The 24,664-nt window shown below is 35.7% G+C and overlaps 1 protein-coding gene and 1 pseudogene across 2 annotated transcripts in view; both read right to left on the bottom strand.

Moving 5' to 3' along the window:
• Positions 1–5,534: 5,534 nt before the first annotated feature.
• On the bottom strand, positions 5,535–6,233 carry LOC149566433 (uncharacterized). Its single transcript, XM_089816474.1, has one exon. It carries the CDS (start codon positions 6,231–6,233, stop codon positions 5,535–5,537), a length of 699 nt encoding a protein of 232 aa, XP_089672600.1.
• Positions 6,234–10,396: 4,163 nt separating this feature from the next.
• The window catches only part of LOC149566431 (mechanosensitive ion channel protein 2, chloroplastic-like), a 64,132-nt pseudogene continuing 49,864 nt past the window's right edge, over positions 10,397–24,664 (bottom strand). Inside the window, exons 12-14 of the transcript XR_016362189.1 lie at positions 11,843–11,956; positions 11,670–11,726; positions 10,397–11,381 (exon numbers count right to left, since the gene is read on the bottom strand). The product of XR_016362189.1 is annotated as a mechanosensitive ion channel protein 2, chloroplastic-like (transcript). The remainder of the gene's footprint in view (positions 11,382–11,669; positions 11,727–11,842; positions 11,957–24,664) is intronic.

The raw sequence follows: 24,664 nt of genomic DNA, 5'->3' as shown, positions 1-24,664 counted from the left end.
CAATATTCCTAGTTACCTAAATAAAACCTCTCTTTTTTATTTTAATCATATTGTTTTGTTGTTTGAAATTTTTTTATTTTTTAAAGAAAAAGTGGACAAACCACTGAATATATTTTTATTAATTTTTCAAAAAAATTGATTCAAAAAGGCTCAACCGGGAAAGAATCAAGAAGAAAACCAGGCATTATCACTCAAAATACAAAGATCATTGATATATACAACTATTTATATCTATTATTAATTGCTCAACCATACAAAAGGAGGTTATCCTTCTTCCCATATTTACAAAATTTGAGCAATTAAGATACCAAGTCATCAGATTTTAACATTGTTTAATCAAATTTCAAAAAATCAAAAAAAAATTTGTTTCCAATCTCTCTCCTCCATATCTGCGCATACCTCCCCATGTGCAGCCTCAGGATCAGTTGACGTACACCCCTAGTAAGAAGAAGAAGGAATGAGAGGAGATTTCTCCCACCTTGACGTGTTATCTATACCCAAATCAGAAGGAGACCGACTAGCATCTTCATTTTCCCATTGACAAATTTGTCCAACAAAGTGAGTCAGTTCCCATCCTTTTCCTGTGGCCACCTCTCTTGTCAAGGTCGATACTCCATGCATGTGCTTCCAATTAGCAACCACATTATCATCATGTGAGCCACACCACATCTCCTAAAATCGAGATTGCACTTGAATAGGGACCCCTGAGGAAGGCCCTTCCTAGCTCTGAGAAACACAGTCAATATTAGACAAGCTCAGCATATCCAAAATGGCGTAACTAGTACGATTTACTCTTTCTTCCAATTGATACCCTAAAGACCTTGCAGTGGTGGGTTCTACCTTTCAAACACTTTTTAGAGAGCTTCATACATGACAATGAACTCATGCCTCCATAATAGTTGAGACCTTTGAAACAAACTAACAACTAACGCATTACCAAACCATAAATCGTACTGTTGCATAGCCTTTGCAAGTTTATTTTCATTCCAAAACTGAGGAAGAACAACCTTTCTTGCCAAAATTTCTAGTAGGGGGACCGATTGTAACAAATCCATGGCATTCAAAAAGAAAATGGACACAACATTTGATGGAAATAGAAAATGTCTTGAAGAAGGGCATAAGACTTCTTCACCAATTACATGTCGAATACCTCGTCGAATCATTGGAGAATTAATAAAGAACAACCCATCCATGACCATATCATCAATTCGCAAGGGTAGAACTATTTCATTGACATTCAAAATAATCCATATTCAATAAATTTTTGACAACAGGGACCAGTGAAATTGATTACAAGATTCACACTTAACGCATGACTCCAAAGGTATTGACATTTTTAGACAAGGTATAACCAAGAACATTATGCTCCGCTAATATGTGAAAGTGGAGAAGCCAATATCGCCTGTTATAAAAATAGTTATTGAAGGACTTTATAATACTAATGCATGAATAATAATTATCAAGCTTTTGTAGATATATGCAGAACATACAAAGGACAAGATACCATGTGAATAATAAACATATTCAATCTTCATATTGATCTCACCTCTTGTTATACACACCACACAACCATTATGAGAACTAATCATATCCAAGTGAAAAAAAAATTTCCATGAAACTCGGCGGTATAAGGTGAATTGGCATGAAGTTCACTAACTTCACCACGTACTGAAATAATGATTTTGATTAGGGGCAATAAATAGTAATTGTAGACACCTAAATCTAATTGCACAAATAGGTAATTGTTTATAGTCATCTCCTAGGACATTAATGATTAAATATTTATTATTTAATTAATTAATTGTCATCCCCTAGTTAATTAATTAATTTAATTAACTATAGTCTAGTTGATAAAATCAAATGATAACCCAAATCTACTTATCAATTAAAACCCTATTCCTCTATTAAATTAACTAAATCCTCAAACCTATTTAATTTAATCTCACATCCCCCATTTTATTAAATAAATCATTCCTAACCCCTAAAACATCCCTAAACCCTACCTTTACCCCTAATCCAACCCATCCACCCATATTAACCTCACTTAGCCACCTAACTAACCCATCCCATCAAAGCTAAGCCACTTGCCCCCTAACCCCCTTTCTAAGCTAAGCCTAATCCCTCGCCTAACCTTGTGCACAACTTTAAGCAAGGGTTAAGACTTGCTAACCCAAGCCAAAGTCAACAAGTCTCCCTTATCCTCTTCAATCTCTATCCAAGAGCATTTATGGCTCTTACATGCCATTGATGCCTCTTACATCCCCCTTCCACACTCTTCCTCTCTCATTACTCCCTTTGACCAACCATTATTCCATCCCCTCACACTCATCCTCCTTATGACAAGTGTCACTCCCCTATTAGCTCCAAACAAGCACAATCCATGTGCTCCCCTTTCAATGCATCCTAACCCTCCCTCACCTTTTTTCCATCAAAGCATCCTGACCCTCCATCTCTCTACCCCTTAGCCTATAAATGAAACCCTCTCCCTTAAAAAATATCATCCACTTCCAAGCTAATGTTATAATGCTATTTTGAGAGCCTAAGAACTATCAAGATACCACTAAAATGGAAAAATCCATCCATAAGTCCACTTTGATCATATCATTCATTGAAGACTGAGCAACGTCATTGAGCACACATCTCCATCAAAGGATGCATTTACACAATCAAGGAGGTTTGGACGACAACTCGATTTGCACTCTCTGTTTACCTTCTTTGTCTAATCTCATATGTGAATATAGTTTTAGTTTGTGAATGTTTTCCTTTTTATTAATGTTCTTTGCACACTAAACTATTGTTCTACAGTAATTAGCTCTGACAATCCACTAACTCATTGTTACTTAGCATTTGTAAATCTTTGTATTGCTCAATGAGCATTGATGGTTGCATTGTAAAATTGGAGAATCCATTACAACCTAAATTGGAAAGATAATCTACAACTTTATTCCCTTCCCTATATGTGTGTGATAATGTCACATCAAAAAATTGATCAATTAAGAGCAATATTTGTTGTAGAACGTACTGAAGCTTCCAAGAAGACGTTTGTCGCTTGAAGCAAGCTGTTATTATAACATGAGTCTTCTTCTATCTGAACTCGTTGAAATTCCCCTTTGTTTGCAAGAATAAATCCTGATAGTAATGATTGAGCCTCTGCAATATTGTTAGTTCCTGCAGGTAAGGGTGTCGTTGTAATTGCAAGCACTTTACCTTTACAATCTCTAAGACATGCCCCTAATCTCGATTGACCTAGGTTTCCTCTGGATGCCCCATCAAAATTGAGCTTCACAAATGCTAACTGAGGAGGTTGTCACCGTATTGTTGACCTATCTATGCTTGTTTGATTTCTTCTAATTCGGCCAATTCCTAATGGAATAAACAATAATTTTCCTTCGTGAATGATACCTCCATCCCAAGAGGTAATAATAGATTAAATTTACATCTACTAACACTTGCATTAGTAACTTCTAATATCAATTTTTCATGTTCTCTAACACCTTGTCTAGAGAAGTACTTCTTTTCTAAGTATCCTCTTATTTCTTTCCCACCAAATTGCCCAAATTACTAATGCTAGAGTGCATTGCCAAATTCCCACAAAGAAGGCATTAGGGTAAATAATTGGCCATGCTTGAAAAATATCCCAAATGTTGTTATGTAATGGAGTGGGGTAATTTTTTTTTTTAGAACAAACATCCAACACTGGTATGCAAAATGACGCCTTACGAAAAGATGATCTACTGATTCATAATCTTTATCACATAATACGCATTTGAATGGAGGAGCAATACTTAACCTTTCCAATCGATTACTTGTTAGAATCCTATGTTTAATTGCAAGCCACGCAAAGCAACCTACCTTAGGTAACACTACATTATTCCAACAGAACATATAGGCTTGAGATGGAATTTTGTCCGATGCAACTCCTTGTAAGAGCTTATATCCTTCTTTGATTGAATATTTACCAGTTTTAGTTGGAATCCATAGTAATTGATCCTCATACTTGGATACAAATGCTTGTCTTTTTGAAAGAATAGATTGAAAACGTTCTTTTTGTTGGTTATCTATAGGGAGTTGATTTGGATCTTTCCATATTACTTTCCTTGAGAAAATACATACTGCATCTATAAAGTGAATAACAAGATTTCCCCACTTTGCTTCTAAAGCAAGCACAATTTCTTGAATATTTGGTAGTGTGATTAGCGGGGGTTGTCTGTTCCAAGAATCTCTCCAAAAATTAATCTTGTCACCATAGTTTAATTTCCAGGAAATGTATTGAAGAACAATGTCTCTGGATGCAATCATAAAATTCAAATAGCATAACCCTTAGGGGGATCCAAAATGGAAAATATTCTATGTGTATCATTGTTATCTAAATATTTCTTCAGCATTATTTGACACCATGCTAACTGTGATTTAGTGTACATTTGCCAAACCAACTTGCCACCAAACACTTTATTCCTTGTTGTCAAATCATGAACTCTAACTCCTCCTAAAGCAGGAATATGTGTCATGTCTTGGAGAGAAATAAGTGGAATTTTCTTTTCATTTGTCATATTTCCCACCCATAGAAAACCTCTAATAAGTTTATGAATTTGTATCAGGACTAACAGTGGGGCTTGCATGACAGTAAAGTAATAATTTGGAATTGCTGAAAGTACTGACTTGATAAGTAAGATTTTACCTGACAAGGATAGCCATCTTACTTTCCAGAAGACAAATTTGCTCTTAATTCTTTGAAGGACACTGTCCCAAAAGCTTGTCTTATTGGATCCCATAAAAAAAGGAATCCCAAGATAAGTGGAAGGTAAAAAATCCTCAAAAAATCTCAAAATTTGCACTATCTTGTCTAATATAACTTTGTTTGTATTAAATAAGAAATCTTTGATTTTTGAGAATTAATTTTCTGCCCTGATACATCTGAATATAGTTTTAATATTTTCTTGATTTGTTTGGCTTCTAAAACTTGTGATACTCCAAAAAGTAATGTGTCATCAAAGAATGCGTGATGGAGATTGGCGTGCCCTCAGTTTTTGTTCTTTTCCACTTGACAATTAAGTGATGATGCTTAATATTCTTGCTAAATGCTTTAGCCATGATAATGAATAAAGCCAAGGAGAGTGGATCACGTTGTTGGACACCTTGCGTAGAAGAGAAGAAACCTGATGTTGATCCATTCATTATAATTGAAAACCAAGCCCCATAAATGCAAGCTTTTATCCACTTACACCAATGTTTAGAGAAACTCATTTTCTGGAGAACTTGGAAAAGAAAATTCCAGCATACTCTATCATATGCCTTTTGCATATCTAGCTTGATTAGAAAATTGGAAGATTGATTTATGTTAATGGAATGAAGGACTTCATGAGCTACGATTGCTCCCTCCATTGTTTCTTTGCTTGGGACAAAACCACCTTGTTAGAGAGCAATTATGTACAGAGGAAGATGTTGAAGGTGTAAGTAAATAGCTTTGGTGATGATCTTGTATATCAAATTGCGAAGTGAGATTGGGCAGAAGTCTACAAAATTTTTAGGCTCCTTTACTTTGGAATGATTGCAATGTTTATAAAATTAAAGCACTTGAGCATAGATCTGAATTTTCTAGATTCCTTAATAGCTGCTAATAAATTCCAACCAATAAAATCCCAACAACTCTGAAAAAAAAGCGTTGTAAAGTCATCTGGTCCCAGAGCTTTGTCTGGAGGAAAGGAGAACACTACCTCTCTAACTTCTTGAACAGTGAAAGGGGCCATGAGCTTAATATTCTTAGCGGTAGTTACCATTGTTGGTATATTCTGAATGAAATCCTCAACTTGTGAGGGTAGGGGCGTTGGATATTCTGCTGGCGCAAGAAGGTTCTTAAAAAACTTGACACCTTCGTCTCTGATTTGTTGTGCATTAGTTAAAATATTACCCGAATCTGAATCTTTGATTTGAAAGATTGATTTATCAGCTCGCTTTTGTTGAGCTGAAGCGTGAAAGAATTTTTTGTTTTTATCTCCTTGTTGTAACCATACTTCTCTAGACTTTTGTCTCTCTTCCTCCCTACTACACAATTCCTCCCACTCCTGCTGAAGATTTTTTTGCTTGACATAAGTATCATTATCCATCCCATGTTGAATGATGTTACTATAAATTTCATCCAATTGCAATTTGACAACCTCTTTTTGCTTGAATACATTCTTAAATACGTGTTGGTTCCAATTTCTAATCTGCTCTTTAACATGTTTCAATTTCATGGCAAATTGATGCTTCTTAGAACCTAGGATAAAGGGAGCATTGATCCACCATTGTTTTAAAAGAGGAAGGAAATGTGGATGTCACAACCACATTCTTTCAAATTTAAAAGAGGGCTTATGCTGAATTTGATCTAGAGATACTGGTTGACTGATATTTAGGGGAATTAGAAAATGATCAAATTCTGGCATTGGCAAAATCTTTAGATTGAATGTGGTAATTGCCTAATTTTCATTCATGCAAAAGTAGAAATCTGTCCAACTGAATTGCAATTTGTGCAAAACCAAACCTTTTGTTCATCCATGTATACTTACCATTAGAAGGTTGAATGTCCATTAGATCATTATTTTCCACAAATTGTGAGAAATCCTGAATAGTTTTAAGAGGTGGGCAAATGCCACCAACTTTCTCGTTTTGATTCAAAATTGCATTGAAGTCACCACCGAGGATAATTTGGTGAGAATTTTGCAATTGAATTAACTGAGATAATTTGTCCCAAGTTTTAAGTTTATTGTGGGTAGAAGTAGGACCATAAACATTGATCAAATGAAAGAAACATCAAACTCTAACATCTACAGCAATTGCCAATTTGTATGTTCTTGAATAAGGTGTCCCTGTACTGTTAATGGATTCCATAGAATAGCAAGACTGACAGAAGCTCCAATGCTAGGAGAATGTGATGAAGACCACCTTAGCCATTTAGCTATAGTTTTTTGAAAGGTATCTTGTGATAATTTTGTCTCTATAGCATCACAATATCAGGTTTCATGGATTCAATTAACTAGTGAATCTTGCTTCTCTTGTCAAAGGTATTAATGCCTTTAACATTCCATGAGATAATTTTCATTGTTGACAAGGAGAACAGTTTATTCTCCTCGTCACTCTCTTGGTAACTACAAACTTATCATCTAATGTCGTCTGGACACCTGAAGCAATCTCAATTATAGTCTTTGATCTCTTAGGTCGACCTCTCGATTTGGGTGTCTTGAGAATTTGTTGTCAAAAAGGAGACTGAACAATTGATAAAGATTGGTGAGGATCAAACAAGCTCAGGTTGTTCTAATGTTGTGAGTCAGATTGTTCCCTAATAATCTCATGCTCCCCCAAATTTGTGTCCTCGTATTGGGAATCTGAGTTTACAGCCACTTGTTGATATATACAATCCTCAACTCCTAATGGATCCTGACTAGTGCAAGAGTCCAATAATGAAGTCGTTTTACCAGTTTGGCATACAGTTTCTTCAAGCTCTAAAATCTTACAACTGGTAGCATTCTATGGTGCAACTTGACTATTCCAAAATTGAAATTCTTTAAACAACTCATTAAGATCATTATTTGTCTAATTACCTAATTTGAATTCTTCTTCCTCTGCTATACCAAAAATTATATTAGTAGCAATCGTACAAACAATCTGGTCTCCAATTTGATTAGTTTTCCAATCTGCATATTGGCTCTTGGAGCTAACATCCCTTGTTTTATGGCAAACTAATGAAAGTTATAAATGTGAATGCTTAATCTCCATTGCATCCAAATCCATGTAATGCAAAGAAGGTTTAATTGGCGGAGAATCATAAAAATCCTTCAGCCCAACTATAAAGCATTGGATAAAAGGCAAAACCAATTTCAAAATTAGAGAACTTAACTTCTGTGGGATTGTGAATAACCAAACTCTTATTTTCTTCTAAAGGGTTGGCAAGTTGTGAGGAATCCATAGTAAACATATCGAATTCAGGTGCTGATATAACATTATGAGCACATAAATTGGGATCTGAGTTATAATCTGAGCATACTTCCTGTAAGCCCTGAACTAAATGTTGACATTGAGTATTAAAGTGACCCAATCTTGCTTGAAATTTTTGAACTGTTTGGTCATCCTAAATCTTAAGTGGCTTATCCCATAAGGCCCCACTGAGAGTTAATTGACAAGTGAGAAGGGAAAAGCTTCTGCATGTCTAAAAGCAAACAAACTCACACATCCAAATGTGGACGATCATAGGGTATAAGATCACGCTTTAGAAAAATTCCCAATTTATTAGCAAAAAAATTGATAATTTGGGGATCCCGATACTCTAGAGGTAATGAGGGGAAAGAAATCAAGGAAAAAAGAGGGTTTTTTCAGATTGGGGTTTGAAATTAGGGGTCCAAATCGTAGTAAAAAGCCCTGACCCACAACAAAACCAACTTTTTTGCTTATGAATCAAATCCCTAGATACTTTTGAATCAAATATAGCTACAAAATATTTTGATTCTGAGTCAATATGAAAGATATCTTTTAAACCTAGCCAAGACGAAAAGGCCCAATCTTTGACATCAGAAAAGAGCAAAAATCATAAGGCAGATTGTCGAAGCAATCCAATTGAGTTTTGCAGCAGATGGCTTGGAAGTGTAATTGTCAGCCGATCTACACGTTGCACATGAGGGTCATTTGGATTGAAATCGACCGCTTGCTTCTTTCTCCACACCTGTTGAGATTTATTTGGTTTGAAAGGAGCCCTAGGTGGATCCTGAATCAAATGATGTGATATCATAGCAGCAGGCACTAATTTGGATCCTTTTGTGCCATGGACCTCAACTGATGGTTGATTCTCTTTACCCTAACCCGAGCTCAGAACCTTAACCATGGCCTTCGAATGTTGAACTAGAGAGCCAAGCGGAGTCCCCCGACAAATACCAAAAATTGGTTGTTTTTCTACACGACGACACTTGTTTTCACGAGGCCCATTCTTCCAACCTTGATTAGAATGGAGAAAACCCTTGTTCCTCTGATCTACTACAAACTCCAAAACTTTAGAAAATTTTGAATTGTTCACATCCTACCGAAAAAAAAATCAAATTGCAAAATTTTCGGAAGATGTTTTGGATCCTACTTTGATGATTTCCCTTTTTCAAAAGTCGAAACTTGCCAAGGTCACGGTTTGTCCCCGATTTCCAACTGCAAATGTCTTGTATTGGCTATCTCTCGACAATCATGGAAACGGGGATTGACAAAAGGGTTTTGCAGGCTGGATTACCGCTTTCCCTCGAAATATTGATTTCTCCCCTTTGTTGAAATGTGTTTCTTGGAACTGACAACGCTGAAATCACCATCGTCATGAACATATAATGGGCGTAGAAGAGAGAATACTATAAAAATCATCAAAACCGAAGGGTTTTTTTTTTTACAAAGACCCTTGAGTGTTGTAATCCCCTTTGAGCAATTGCTCCTGCACCGGATCCACCACCTGACCTGAATCTTGCTGCTACACCTGAACGAAATCTTGCTTGCGCACCTGCTCCTGCATCTGTACCTACACCCGCGCCTATGGCCATCTGAAATTTTTTTCATTGGATCTCCATAAATATTGTATCCTTTGTTAGATCGAATCGAGTTGTCTCGGTTGTTACTAAACTTTTGAACTTGGCCTCCATTATACAGATCAGCCAATTCCATCTAACTTGGCCTATACATCAGTTTGACATTTGGGGTTGTTTGAAATATTATCCTCTAGAATATTAAGTTTTACAAATTTAAGTGTACCTTAATTGTTGTAAATACTCAATCACATTTTTCTTAGTTTAATCTGTGCTTTGATAATTAGATATGTTTTCGTAAGTAGATAGTTTAGTAAATTACGTTTCAAATGTTCTGTAATTCTCAATATCACTACTCCTTTCTATTTATAACTGTCCAAATGTAAATATTTTACTTTTCCAATAATGAGTAATTTTATATCTTATTGTTACGTTCTGGTGCGTGCATAGTTTCAGTCCAGCCTCAACTGGTTTATTCCCTTGATCTCATAAATACCAACGGAGGAAAAAAACTGCTTCCAATTTTAATGGGATGTTTTATATTTCTTAGTTTCAACTTTTGTATTTGAAATTTTATCTCTGACAAACCTTTTCAATGTTTCTCAGCTTTTTGCAAGTGCTTTGGTGCATCTAACCTCTAGTTTGCAACAAGAATGCAAATGACCAAATATTCGCCATCAAAATACCAAAGCTTGGGTGTTTAAGCTATCATTTTAAGCATTCCCTTTCAATTCTTTTTTTTAGTTAGATCCTTAATCAAGGATTTATAAATAATGAAAGCCTCGGATTGTAATGCTGGTATTGAATTTTACAGAGCTAAATTCAAATAACCTGTACAAATAAGATGAGAAAATAGACATATTTGAGTAGATCCATGACCAAGAAAAAAAATAATTGGATGAAATGATATGGTACACATCCACCGTACATTTTCCATCACCACTCGTAGACTCTTTTGAACAGTTTGTAAAATGCTTGACAACGGTGACCTTGACTCCCTACTGTCCTTAGATTCTAGAATTGGAATTGATGCGCTCTTTTATTTACACCTGTGAATTAGCATGTCCCTTAATTGGAAGAGTTAATCTTTGGTCCCTTCAAAGCAATGCCCTGTGGTGTATTTTCTTCCAGTGGAAGCCTTGAAGTTGGAATGGAAACACTAGACCGGTCACTCTTGGAAGATGGGAAGGAAGAAACTTGACCCTGTTGCTTTCCTTTGTCTAGGAGTAACTCATCTTCCAATCTGTTTGTTGAGTCAGCTTGGACTCTGTTTATCTCCGTGACTGAATGATGAACTTCAGCTGACGATTTGATCTCATCCTTTTCATCTTTGGATGCTTGCTTTCCTAAAGCTGCTCCATGAAAGGTCTTGTTGTTGGAATTATGTCTCACCGAATCCAACCCTTCTGGATGCAGTTGTGGAAGCAATGTTTCAACTGCTTCCAAACTTTGTTTATTGCTCTTCATTTTTTGGTCATTAGCAACAGGACCCCTCTCTTTCTGCTTCTGATTACCCTTTGCATCTGAACTATCATGCTTGATAGTGTCTTTGGATGAAAGTGTTCCAACTTCAATCTCTTTAGCTTCTGATGCAACTACTTTGGTGTGAGCAGTATTCAGCTCTTGATTGCTTCTCACAGATTGCCGCTTTCCTCCATCCTCTCCATTCACCGTTCGACTTTCAATGAGTAGGAAACGGCAATTACCAGGCACACCTGCTCCTCTTCCAGCTATGTTTTCTTGAAATGGTATGCTTTGTGTCTCATTATCATTGGGCATTTTATACAGAGAACGAATTGGAGTAGCCAGTCTGGCACGGTGGTGACTGACAACTCTCAAAAGGTCCAAAAGAACAGCTTCCTGTAACAATAAACGAATGGATATCATGTCTTGTAGCACTTAATGAGATAACTAGGAATGTCTTCTAGCACTTTATTAATGAAGTACTAAGTTTTAGTGAAAAGCATTGCAAGTTTAGCAAAAGCAGACTGCTTATGAACTTAAAAATTAAATCACAAGCAATATGCTTATGTACTAAGTAACCTTTTCACCACATCCAGATCGGTGACTTACTCTGATTCTAATAATATATATAGCTTCATTGAGATACTGGATAAGTGTGTGAAAGAAAAAATTAGATAACCCTACCTTAACACAAAGGTACTCCTCAAAATGTGTAGTTTTCACAAAGCAAGATATCAGAATCTGTGGGCACACGAGCAAAGACTGAGCAAAATTGAAAAGCAAATAAAACATTATATTATAGCAATAGGAACTTGATCTGTAATTAGTCATATTAAACCAAGTGAATCCGCAACTACCATAAGTGCTTGACTGTCTTGATTTATGTCATCTAGAAATACTCTTCTAGGTAATCTCTGTTGTTCAATATGTGGATTTTTTGCTAAGACTTTGCGCATGTCAGCCATTATATTCTGTAAATAAAATAGAAACAGGTAAGAACTATGTAGCTTACCTAAATGATATAAAATAGTACAAATAAAAAATCTGTTTTTGTATGAAAATAGTACTCTGAAATTATTTATAAAATGATAATTCAAAGACATCAGAACTAATGGTTCTCAAGACGCAGAATGCAAAAATCAAAACCCACCAAACGAAGATACCCAACATGATCAGAAGTAAACAATACTGCCTATATGAAGCACTATATACTATTATAGTGATAAAACAAATCTAAGCACCATATTATATAAAGGAAGGCCATAGATATCACAAAGTTATTAATATTAAATGGATATAAATCATAAAACTACATTGAATATTTATGCACACTAGACTCCTGTGAAGAGAAATCAATACCTATTTTAGAGGCATAAAAAACATAGGGCGTCTCACCAATTTCTACATCATTCTGTTGAAATTTAAAACCACCGAAATCTCAGGTAAATCAATCCAATAGAAGGCTGATTAACATTACAGAAAGATTACTTACTCAAAAAGATAAACTTGTGCATTCATTTCAAGGTAATCTATCCAAATCAAATTTTGAACACATGTATCATTACTAGAACAACTAAGAATATGCAGCTTGAATTGCATTTAGCAGAGACATGTTCTTAAGCCAGTGTCTGCATCAAATTATGTAGTAACCTTTTCTGAATTCTCATAAAATATGCAAAACATGTTGTATATTCTGATTTATGCATACTGGAATAAACAAGGATTGCAGTACGACACTACTGAAATTCAATAGTGAACAATTATTATTGAAAGTTGAAACCAAGATATCTAATACAAACTGAAACGTACTACAGAAATCTGTCAACAATTAATTTCCAGCAGAGAATATTATCTCTATAAATTTGCTATTCCTTTATGGCCACTGAAGGATAGGGTGACTCTATATCCATGTTTCATCAACACCAGGGGATATAGACTCAAAAACAAGTGTAACCGCCATAAAAAGGAGGGCAGCAATGGCAGAATCTAAAGAATTGCCACTGCTAATACCAGATGGTACAGTGGCAACAATAGGGACTCTGAAGTGTTAAGCAACTCAACGAAAACTACAATAAATATGTTTGATGGCCCAAAAAATCATTAAAAATAAATAAATAACAATGGCATGCACCTCCAACAAGGTAAATCGCCCCCAATAATGGTATGGCCAAGTCCCAAGAAATCTACAAATTGATTAGCTATGAAATAGAAAATAAGCTGAGATAACATTACCTTGGAATCACCAAGTCTGAAACTACTTCAGAATTCCTCAATCACCATACTGAAACTGAAATTCATTGCAATTTTCTTGCACACTGCAATTCTTAAATGGAATCCCCACAAGTGAACAAGAGGGTTTTTGTCCTTCATATCCCCTATGCTATATGGTTTTTCGACCTTCAATTCAACATGGAAACCAAGAGGATTTTTGCTTTTCACATCCTCTACACTAACAAGTTTCCTTGCTCTGGTATTAAGATGAACAAATTGTTCTATAATTAACGGGTTTGATAACAATAGCAGTGGATTACCTCTCATGTGTCAAACTCTGCCTTCAAAATCACCTTTCTGTTTGAGTTTCATTTTCTCGACCAACATTACCTCGAAGATGTTCAAAACTACTTTCTAAGAAAACATTATTAAAGCAACAACAATTATATAATTCATCCTTTTACAATATTATTAAAGTTACAAGGAAAACTTGAAATATTATTCTTAATTTTTTTTCCTAACTTGAATACTCAACCTATGGGAAATAAGAAACAAGGTTTAGTATCCCAACCATTTAAGTTTGGAAAGAGGACATGACAATCAACCCTTTCCAAAATTGCTTGCTCTCAAGAAATTGGAGTTTTTTTCATTGCACTAGATATATTCTATTATGGTCCTACTCAATTTCTCCTCTCTAATAATCACGATAGCTTCTAGAATCAATATTTACTCCCCTTCATCATCCAAAGGGGGTTACTCTGATGAAAGGGTGATATGCTTCCTATGTGCCCTTTTGAGGCACAATGCATGAAATACATGGTCAATACAGCTATATTTTAGCGACTCAAGTTAATGAACAACTTTAAATCTCCCCAAGTTGATGTCGGTTTCATAAAATTATCACTCATGTTTCCCCCTTTTCCCAATGGAAGATAGTCTATAGGTCTATAAACTCAAAAAAACATGTCTTCAATCTCAAATGTCCTCTCTATAGAATACATGAAATACATGGTCGATACAGCTATATTTTAGCGACTCAAGTCCATGAACAACTTTAAATCTCCTCAAGTTGATGTCAGGTTCATAAAATTATCACTCAAGTTTCTCCTTTTTCCTAATGAAAGATAGTTTATAGGTCTGTAAATTCAAAAAAACACATATTCAACCTCAAATGTCCTCTCTATGCAGCTCTAATCTGCATAAAATTTACATCCACTCTAATCTTGATGAGAGTGATCTTCAAATAATCTCAATATCTGCAGACTATGCTTAACAAACTCACGTGATGTGACTTCCTTGTGTATGGCATGTCTATAAGCCTACCTATCCATGCGTAATCTTCTATTAGCATTTGGGATTTGTACCTATATCCACAAAGACAATGGGGTGGACCTAAGGCTTCGACATGGTTGCGCGGCGTTCCAAACCACCATTGGGGATTCAAGTTCTTGGCTTGATGATCGTGATTTGAGTGCAAACTATCCTTCTCTCACTCTTATATTTTCTAGCTCTTCAATTCTTGCAAAATGTAAATTGTGTATAGATTCAAAAGCAATTTCATCATGCAATTGTAAATTGGACACTCCTCATAGAGAGTGATGTAAACATATGTTGAAAATGAGATTAAATAGATTTTTGAGTTGTTATAAGACATGATTTGATATGTGCTTTCCTTTGTTATGATTCTTGTTGTAATTTAGTTGTGTTGAAATGTCTTGGAGGGTGAGGTAGTCCCTGCTCATTGTCATCTTGTGGTCTTGTAAGAGTTTGAATGAATTCGTATTGACTTTGAGGAGCTTCAAGTTAATCGAACCAATCTAGGCTTGTTCGTGATACTCCAAAGAGTCTTGTGTAGTGTTATGTAAACGTCCAAGCATTTTATTGCATGGTCCCTGGCATGTTAAAGGTTAGGATAGGAGTTTAAGATAATGTGGAGGTGTTTGTCACCCTCATCCTCTCCTTGCATCTATCAATGATTCCTCATGTCTCAGAGAGTTCATCTACGATGTCCCCTCATCTTTTTTGGAGTTGTCTTGTTCCTCGAGTGTCAAAGGGATGTTTAGATTATTCCAATGCATTTGTGATTTCTAGATAGCATACCATGCCTTCAATTCGCTCCATAGCCCAGACAAATGTGCATTCAAAAAGCGAGTACACAAAAGACTAGCAACCAAGAATAGGGTTACTACCAACTTAGATTGCATTTATTGTTATATCCCAGCCGCTTTTCTACTTCGTTGTTCTACTTTAATCTAATCATTTTTTTCCATATATCCATGCATTGCTCATTAACAATGTTTACAAAATGTTCTTTTTGAAGAAAAACTTGTTTCAGTACTTAACAATTTTTCTAAGGCTCTAATATTTCTTCATGGCAGGCATTACATATTATTTACTATTATCATTCCATACCAACTTGCAGGAGTACTAGTTTAATAGTGTTTGATGGGATAGCTTGTCAAAGTTTGAATGTATTATGTCTTCCTTTTCTTTGATTCTCCATTTATAACCCTTACTAACTCAAGGTTGCTTGTATAAATTTCTGCACTTACTACTTTTAATATCGGATTTGAGATTTCAAACTTCTTATCTCTGCAGCTACTGCCTTATTCCCTAACCCTGCTTTGGTGAATATAATATTCCTTCGTGCATGCCCAAACTAGACCCCACTAACCTTTTATATGCATACCAATACACACACCTTTTCATTGATTGGTTGCATTTCCTTAAACGGATTGGCCAACAACAAATCTATTTATTTGATTTAGATTCCTAAACAATGGGCACCAACACCAAAGGAGGTTAACCCAATAATTAATCTTATTTTACATGTTTGAGTTGCCTAGGTTAGGGAGGTCATCCTTAGTTGTTAATACCTTTTAACTGATATTTAATGATCATCTTTTATTGTTTGTACCTAGACCCTAGACAAGGCATGGCATGCTCTAGCACGCCAATGTCTTAGTTTGGTGCCCAAGTCCTCTTTGGCAGCAAAATCTTGAGGTTGAGCCCAACAAAGCTATTAAGGTCTCAGAGGGTCAATTTGACACCTGTTGGAGCTTGAAGTGTCTAAGGAACCTCTAGGACATCCCAAAAGTGTTTTGAGTGAGTTTGAGTGGTTAAGGTGTCATCAATTTGCAAGTTGGTATATAATGGAGCCAATCTTTGACATCTAGGCCTAGGAGAAGGCCTAGTTTGCCAAATAGCCTTGTAACTTCTTGAAAGGGTCTTGTGTGTGTCAAATAACCTTGTAAACCTTGCCTAATTTGTTTGGAGACCCTTCCCTCTACTTAATAGACATTTCATGGCTAAAGTCTTCTTGGAAAGTGTTGTATTTCGTCTAGGTTGAGGTCTCACCTTTAGAACTTCTCTATGTTGCATATGTTTCTCTTAAATGTTTCCAAAAAAACGTGCATTTGTATGTATGTTTAGGTCCTATCCTCGATAATTCCTTTAGGAAGCATTACAGCTAGTATCAAAACCCATGTTCATACCTTAGGAGCTTTTATGCAAATGTGCTTAGCATATAAGGCATGAATGGTGTGTACTTGTGACACTGTATTCTATGATGCCCATCATTGTGTTATCAATGCCTTAGTATGGCTTATTGACTTGATCATGTTTATCCTCGATAATTCCTTTAGGAAGCATTACAGCTAGTATCAAAACCCATGTTCATACCTTAGGAGCTTTTATGCAAATGTGCTTAGCATATAAGGCATGAATGGTGTGTACTTGTGACACTGTAATTCTATGATGCCCATCATTGTGTTATCAATGCCTTAGTATGGCTTATTGACTTGATCATGTTTATCCTAACTCATGCAGTGCTTGTGTCATGAAGGATGCCTCCTAAGGGCACCAATAGAGGTAAATCTTATGGTGGCCAATAGAGTGCCCAACTTAATCCTAATCAAAGGACTTATCCAAAGAAGCCTAAAGATGACCATTAATAGGAGCATCATGCAAAGAATCATAAAGGAGATCAAAATGGCGGATGTAGAGTTAAGTCATTAATCTCCTTTGGGAAATAACAGCCTAATTAAAACCTCAATAGGAGGCTTTTCAAAAAGAGTCTGACTCATCAAATCATGATTATCAAGATGGGAATAGAGAGAAAGAGTGTTCTTAGTGTACATGTGTTTCTACATTAGGATAGCATTCTTGTAGGACATATGAGAGACCCACTTAGGTCCCATCCACCTGCTTTTGTTGGTTCTTGTGGAGGTACTAAAGCAAAGACCGCACTTGTAGACATGGATCAATGTTTTGCTAAGCATTCTTATGGTGGTGATAACAAGGCTCATTGTGCAGTCATGCATCTAAGGAACTTTGCTTCCACTTGATGGCACATGGAGGGAAAAATCCATTTTGGCATTGCTTCGATATCATAGTTGATCTTAGAGAGATTCTAGTACATTTCTTTTCAAAGCATTATCGTTAAAGGTATGTTCAATTCCATAAGTTGTATCATATGGCTATATTTGTAGATCAATATGAGCACTAGTTATTTGAGATTTACATGTATGCTAGTATTGTAGATGATGAGCCTATGATAGCGCCACATTTTGTTTGGGGCTTGAATGCTTGTATTAGTGATGACGTTCAATTGTTTGAGCTCATGACTTTGGAGGTTGTTGTAGAGAAGGGAAGAGAGACTAAGAATGTTGCTAAGGGGTACGAAGGTCAAATAGTAGTTCAAGTGGGTAGTGCACCTCCATCAAGATTGGGTACTCAAGGCACTTAGTCTCAACTCACACGATCATCTATGGCACATTCCACAAATCTTCGATCACATTGGCAACAATAGAGACAATGATCTCCTCAAGGTTCTTAGCGGACAAGTTTCAAGTAGTTACTGCATAAGATGTTGTTGGGGCGAACATTCAAGTGATTATTTCCCTAACTTGTTCTCTTAACCTATGTGAAATAAGAAATAAGATTGTTCTCCCACTTATTTCAAGAAAAAAGGACATGCCAATCTGCCCTTTGCAAAATTGCTTGCCCTCAAGCAATTGCAAATTTGAGTGCTAAAACATCTTTGGACACTCCCATGCAACATCTTTATTTGGATATTTTTAATCGCAATAGATATTCTATTATGGTCCTCACTTTTCCTCTCTAGTAATAATGGTAGCTTCTAGAAACACTATTGATAAACTCCCCTTCACCATCTAAAGGAGGCGACTCCATCCAAAGGGTGATATTCCATGTAAGTGACAATTTGAGGCACAAAATATGAAATACATAGTTAATCTCTGTTATGTTTTGTCAACTCAAGTTCATAAACAACTCCAATTCTCCTCAAGGTCTTGTCAAATGCATAAATGTGCGCTCATTTCTCTCATTTTTCCTATGGAAGATAGTATATATGGCTGCAAACCCAAAAAACCCAAGTCTTCAACCTTGAATGTCCTCTTTGTGCAACTCTAATCTACATTTAATAAATGATGATTCTAAGCTTGTTGAAAGTGATCTTCAAGCTATCTCAATATGTCTTGACAATGCTTAACAAGCACACTAGATGCTAGCACTTATGATGTCTCCTCCGTGTATGGTGTGTTTAAGCCTACATATCCACATATATTCTTGTATGTGTTTGCATTATGTGACTATCCCCATGAGCATGGTGGTGTGGACCTAAGGGTTCCACATGGTCGAGTAGCATTACAACCTACTATTGGGGCCTAATGCATTTGGCTTCAAGGATTGGCATCAACTGCACCGTATCCTTCTCTCTCCCATGTACTTTTTGGTTGTTTCAATTCTTGCATAAATGCAAACTATGTATATTGATTGAAAAGTAACGTAATGATGTGATTGTTTATTGGACACTCCTTATGTAAACATGTGATATTGGAAATGAGATGAGATAGATTTGTAAGACTTGATGTTGCTATCAAATACGATGTGATGTGTGATTTTCTTCCTTATGTCTCCTGTTGTTACTTTTCAATATGCATAAGAACATAATTATTCTTATAATGAACTTAGTTGTATCTTGCGATATAATGGAGGGTGTGGTACTCCCCTACCATTGTCACTTTGTTATATTGAAAAAGTTTTGAGTCAATTCAAGTGGATTCAGATTGGGTTCATTGGAATAATCTGATACATCTTGACAAGTGTTATAAAACATTCAAGTGTTATATTTCATGGTCCTTGGTGTGTCAAATCTTAAGGCAGTAGGTTAGGATGATGTGGAGTTTTTTTTCTCCCTCCAAATCCTCTCCTTGCATTAGTTAGTGGCACTTAGTGTCCTTGGAAGTAGTGCGAGTAATTTTTGTGTCCATTGAGTAATGCCAAGATGCTTTGTCTACGCCAATGCTTCAGTAATATCAAGGTGAACATTGTGCCTTCGATTCTCTAACTAGCCATCTTGGACTAATGCCCAAAAAGGACACTAGCACACCCAAAGAACTATGGCTCACTACACTAGTGCCTCTTTGTCATGTGAATGTCCTAGTTTAAACCCCAAGTCCTCTATTGGCACCATAGTACACGAGGTTCTCAATATCTTGAAGGGTTAGTTTGACCCCACTGAGAATGCCTATCGGAGCTTGGAGTGTTCAAGGAACTTTTGAGGTATCCAAATGTGTTTGTAGTGAGTTTGAGTGATGTCGGTATTGTTTGTGAGTTGGTGCATGTGAGAGCCTAATCACAACACCTAGGGCATAGGAGAAGGCCTAGTTTGTTGAGTTGAGTCTTGTAGCTTTTTGAAAGGTCATGTGTGTGTTGAATCAGCTTGTAGACCTCACCTAATGTGTTTACAATCATTTCTCTATGCTCAATAGACATTTTGTGGCTTACGTCTTTTACTTGATCATTAAGCTTACAAGTTGGCTTAGGCTTTAGAACTTTAATATGCTGCACATGCTTGACTTTAATGTTATCAAAAACAAAATATTATTCCATGCTTTTGTATGTTTGTTTAGCTCATATCCTCAGAGGTTCCTTGGCAAGGCATTACATTTATCTTCACCATAAATTACATGCTGTCTAAACTTTTCCATAGCATGCATGATGTCCAACATCTCTTTGTCATATATAGAGAGTTCTTTTCCTAATTCTCTCGACTTTCTATTTCAAAATGTAATGTGGTGTCCCTTCTATGTTAACACAGCTCCAATTCTTTTCCTTGATGCATCACATTTTGTAGAAAATGGAAGAGAAAAATCTAGTTCAACAAGTAAAAGACATGAGTTCATTACCTAGTTATGCTTAACAGACAAATCATTGTGCAGAATTTAGAAATTTCAAAGCTCCTTTCTCAGTCATATTTGTTAAGAGTGTTTCAAGCTATTAATTGTGTCAACATGGCAAGAGGAGGGTGAACCCATGTTGATCCCATGAACATTTTCAGCACTAATGACATGACCTATATATAAAAATTCGTCATCCCAAACTCACATTTAGATTCTATTGCAAAGAAGTATTACACCAATATACCCAAAATTGTACCCAAATGCTTCAAATGTCCTCCCAACACTTGTAAATCAAGTTGTCATAAGAGAAACCAAACTTCAAATGATCCTCCCAAGTCTTCTAAATCAAGTTGTGATATGAGAAACTAAAATTCAAATGATACTCCTGACTCTTGTAAAATCAAGTTGTCATAAAAGAAAAACAACAAAAAAATATTAAGTGCTTACTGAATATATAATTCATACATGATTATAAAGTATTTGAAGATATTGACAAATCAAAAGGTGTGACCAAGAACTTTTAAGTGCCCAAAATGAAATCTAAAAGTTGTTTTGTTCATGTCCTCATCACTTATGCAAATAACCTGATCTCAAAACAATCTCTTGAAAAATACAAACCTCCATACAACTCGTCAATCAGCTCATTGATCTTAGGAATGGTGCACCTGTTTTTATAATCTTCTTGTTCCAAGCTCCTGTAGTATTAACATTCACATCATATGATCATATTTTTCTTCACAAGAACAATTGATGAAGAAAGCAGGCTAGAACTTGGCCTAATAATGCCCATCTCCAAAATTCTATTTAAGGCAATTTTGATCTCCTTATACCTTCTTAGATGGCAATAAGGTGCAATTATCACAAGCTTAACCTAGTTCCAATTCTTCAATATGTTGAATCCTTTATCAAGTGTTAATCCTAGAGGTAAATCAATAAATACTACACTATACTCATCCAAAATAGACTAAATATCAACATGAAAGGGTTTCTTATAAGTGGATGAAGCTGCAATTGCCACTAAGCAGTGTGCTACCCAAGCAACTTGCCCTCTCCTAGACAATCTTTGTGTTCTGTCCCTAGAAGCTCATTGTTTCCTTCTGAATTGAGATTAGAATTTTATGGTTTTGTAGTTTGAGTAATTATCCATGGAAACATAAACATTGGACTCCTACAACCATGTCAAACTCTCTTCTCCCCCTAACTTTAGAAATGTCAAGTAGCTGTATCTGCTAATATAATATCAAAACCTTCAAAATCCTCTATTCTTGATTCTTTATCTAAAATCACCTCTATGTAATGTACCTAGTCTTTCTCAAAACACATATTTTAGGACTCGCAACTCCTTGAAAGATAAACACATTCTATCTTTTGAATATATTGTTAGTTTCTTCATATTTGCTTATTCTTTATGGTGCTTTCTGATGTGATGCACTCTTTTGAAAGGATGTTTACAAAGTTAGAACTCTCTTAGTGACTGGCTTACTGCAACGATGGTGAACCAAAGGTCTGTTGAGATATTGTCATTAATGTCATTGATGTCATTGATGTTGTTCGGATAAAGTCTGTCATTGATAAGAAGAAGATTAATATCAGGGACAGGCCATAGTGTGAACATATATATATATATATATATAATTGAGAAATTCTTATACATAAGATAAGATAATGTAATGTCTAACAAGAGACCAACCAAAGGGTCCAAGGGACTGCAAGGTACAACAGGGATGAAGAGCAACACAACAGGAACACCAAACAGTGTCCGAAAAAGAGCGAAAAAGAAAGCAAAAGAAAGGAAACAAGCAACATATAAGAAATTCTTAAGTATGAATATATCAAAGCAGTGACAGGTATGGACAGAGTAGAACAAATATAAAAGAGCATAAAAAAATTTATGATAAGGACTATTGACTACACAAAGAAAAGAGGCACGCAGAAAATGAAGATATCTCAGAGAGAATTTAGAGGGAATATACAACACATATATGACAGGCAAGTCACCGGCATGTATTCCATTGTGGTCAAAGACAAAATCTTGCCAGGTCATCATGAAGTTTCAAAGCATATATATGAAGGCAACTGGTTAAATAACCTACAGATGATTAGGCCAACAAGTAAAGTGTTTTATTTAAAAAAAGATTCGTGCTTTAAAGATTAAAGAATCCACATACATTAAATATGTTGTTTAAGCAGCAATAAAGAATATCGATGTCACCAAAGTCATCATGGGGTTCTATAATAAGTTAGCGTTATGTATTAGCGGCAATGTGAAACCAATTAAAGACTTGACAAGAAAATCCATGTCACTATGTAACCAAAGACACTAAACAGAGAAATGACGGAAGGATATTGTAAAACATATCATCAGCTATGAGTGAAGCAGCAGTGATATATGCATATTACATAGAGAGCCTGATAAGTCAGTTTAAAGGTGGTCTAAAAAATAAATAAATAAGTGTTCTATATAGATGATTACCAGCGACATATTTGAGGAAGCATCTCTATGCCGTTGATAATTGTTTAAAAATCATCTTCAAATTAGAGTCGCACAGTGTAGATGAAGTACAAATCATAAACGAGCAATTTATCATATCGCAAATCTGATTATGTGCAAAGGTTGTAGAGCATCATTGATATTCAGCATTCTCCCGCATTGGGTTGCCACATAAAAACTGTGTTATTGTGGTCCTTTATTCATTTCAGCATAAGAAGTTAATTGCTTGGATAAAAAGTTTTAAATTGACAAGTTTTTATTATATTGATTCAAATGCCCCACCCCTCTCAGTATAATTGTGTGCTCTTGAAGGTCTTCAACCAGCCTTTAGAAGGTTCCGTTCATATCCTCATCAAAAGAATGGTAAGTCTTATTTGGAAACGTAGGAATTTATTACTAACACTCTCTAAAACTCTACCACATAGTTCCTCACTATATTGTATTGCCTCAACTAAGTCAACTCCCTAAAGTGAACCTTAGGATCCTTTCCATCAAATCTATCAATATATTTTTAGCTTAAATCATGATAGGAATTAACCAAACTGTACCCCTTTGTAGCCAACCTACAATGCCACTACTTGTGTGCTATGTTTGAAATGAAGAGTAGCAAATTTTATAGTTTATTCCTCATTTAAAGCTTCTTCTCATACATAGGGTTGGGTAAGAAATATGTATCCAACTTTTGAGCCCAATCAAAAATAATACATTTTTAGTTTGAACAGTCATTATCAGGAATGGTCAACTTATCTAATCTGAGTTGCAGGCCTCTAAGCATTTCATCTTCTTTCATTCTTTTGACCATGCTCCACCTTAAGATTTTAGAAATCCATGAAACATTTATGTATAAAACCCTGATCCAGGTGCTCTGTATTCGTCAAACCAAGCTGCAAAATTGTCTCTGTTCTGATCGTTTGTCCTTGTATAATGTTGTTTCTCTTTCTTTGCTCCTTGCTCTATTTGATTCCTTTTTCTCGGACACCGTTTGGTGGTCTTGCTGCCTTCTGGCCTCTATTTGTACCTTCAGTTCCTTAGGCCTGTTTGTGGTCTCTTGTTGGACATTAATAGTTTATCTTATCATATCCTATCCTATTCTTCAAGTTCTCTTTGTAATACTTAAGCTAGTAAAGCCTAGATGCAAATCCCATAGCAGCTTTATTATAGGGATTTGGGAAAAACTTGGAACATCTGGGTTTTGCATTGTCTGTAATAACTATGCCATGAAATTTAACATTTTTTTTTTTACCCTAACTTGAACTCGCAAAGGCATTTTATTGAATATCTGTCGTCTAATATATCAAAGCCTTCTTGCTTATTTCCCCCGTTTATATTATTATTTTAACTTTTTCACTCTAATCCTGCAATTTTCTTCATTCTCTCTAAGAAAATCAATTTCTCTATCACTAGGTTGCAATAAAATTATTAGCTCTAACACTCTGGATTGGCAAGATCAAGCTCTATTACCATTGTAATCTATTTTCTGATGTTTGTAAGCTGGAGCATTGAGACCAAGATAAGAAATCTCATACAAACTAAAATGTGGTACTAAAATCTATCAAGATTCAACTAAAGATGTTAGTTTATTTTAATTATAAAACTGAGAAAGATCCTGGCCTAGTCCAGGGATGGTTACAGCCTGAGAAACCACCTTTCCTGAAGAAAGATCATCACAATAGAAATTCAATAACATTTCAAACCAAAGTTCCAAATTAAAAGCCCTGTAAACAGAGTTTAATCAAGATTTTCCTGTAGTTCCAACCTTAGTCTATGAACAA

Source organism: Cupressus sempervirens, chromosome 3, assembly GCF_028749045.1.
Source record: "Cupressus sempervirens isolate cs-2001-9-10 chromosome 3, ASM2874904v1, whole genome shotgun sequence".
NCBI lineage: Eukaryota > Viridiplantae > Streptophyta > Pinopsida > Cupressales > Cupressaceae > Cupressus > Cupressus sempervirens.
This window is presented reverse-complemented; position numbering and strand designations above follow the sequence as displayed.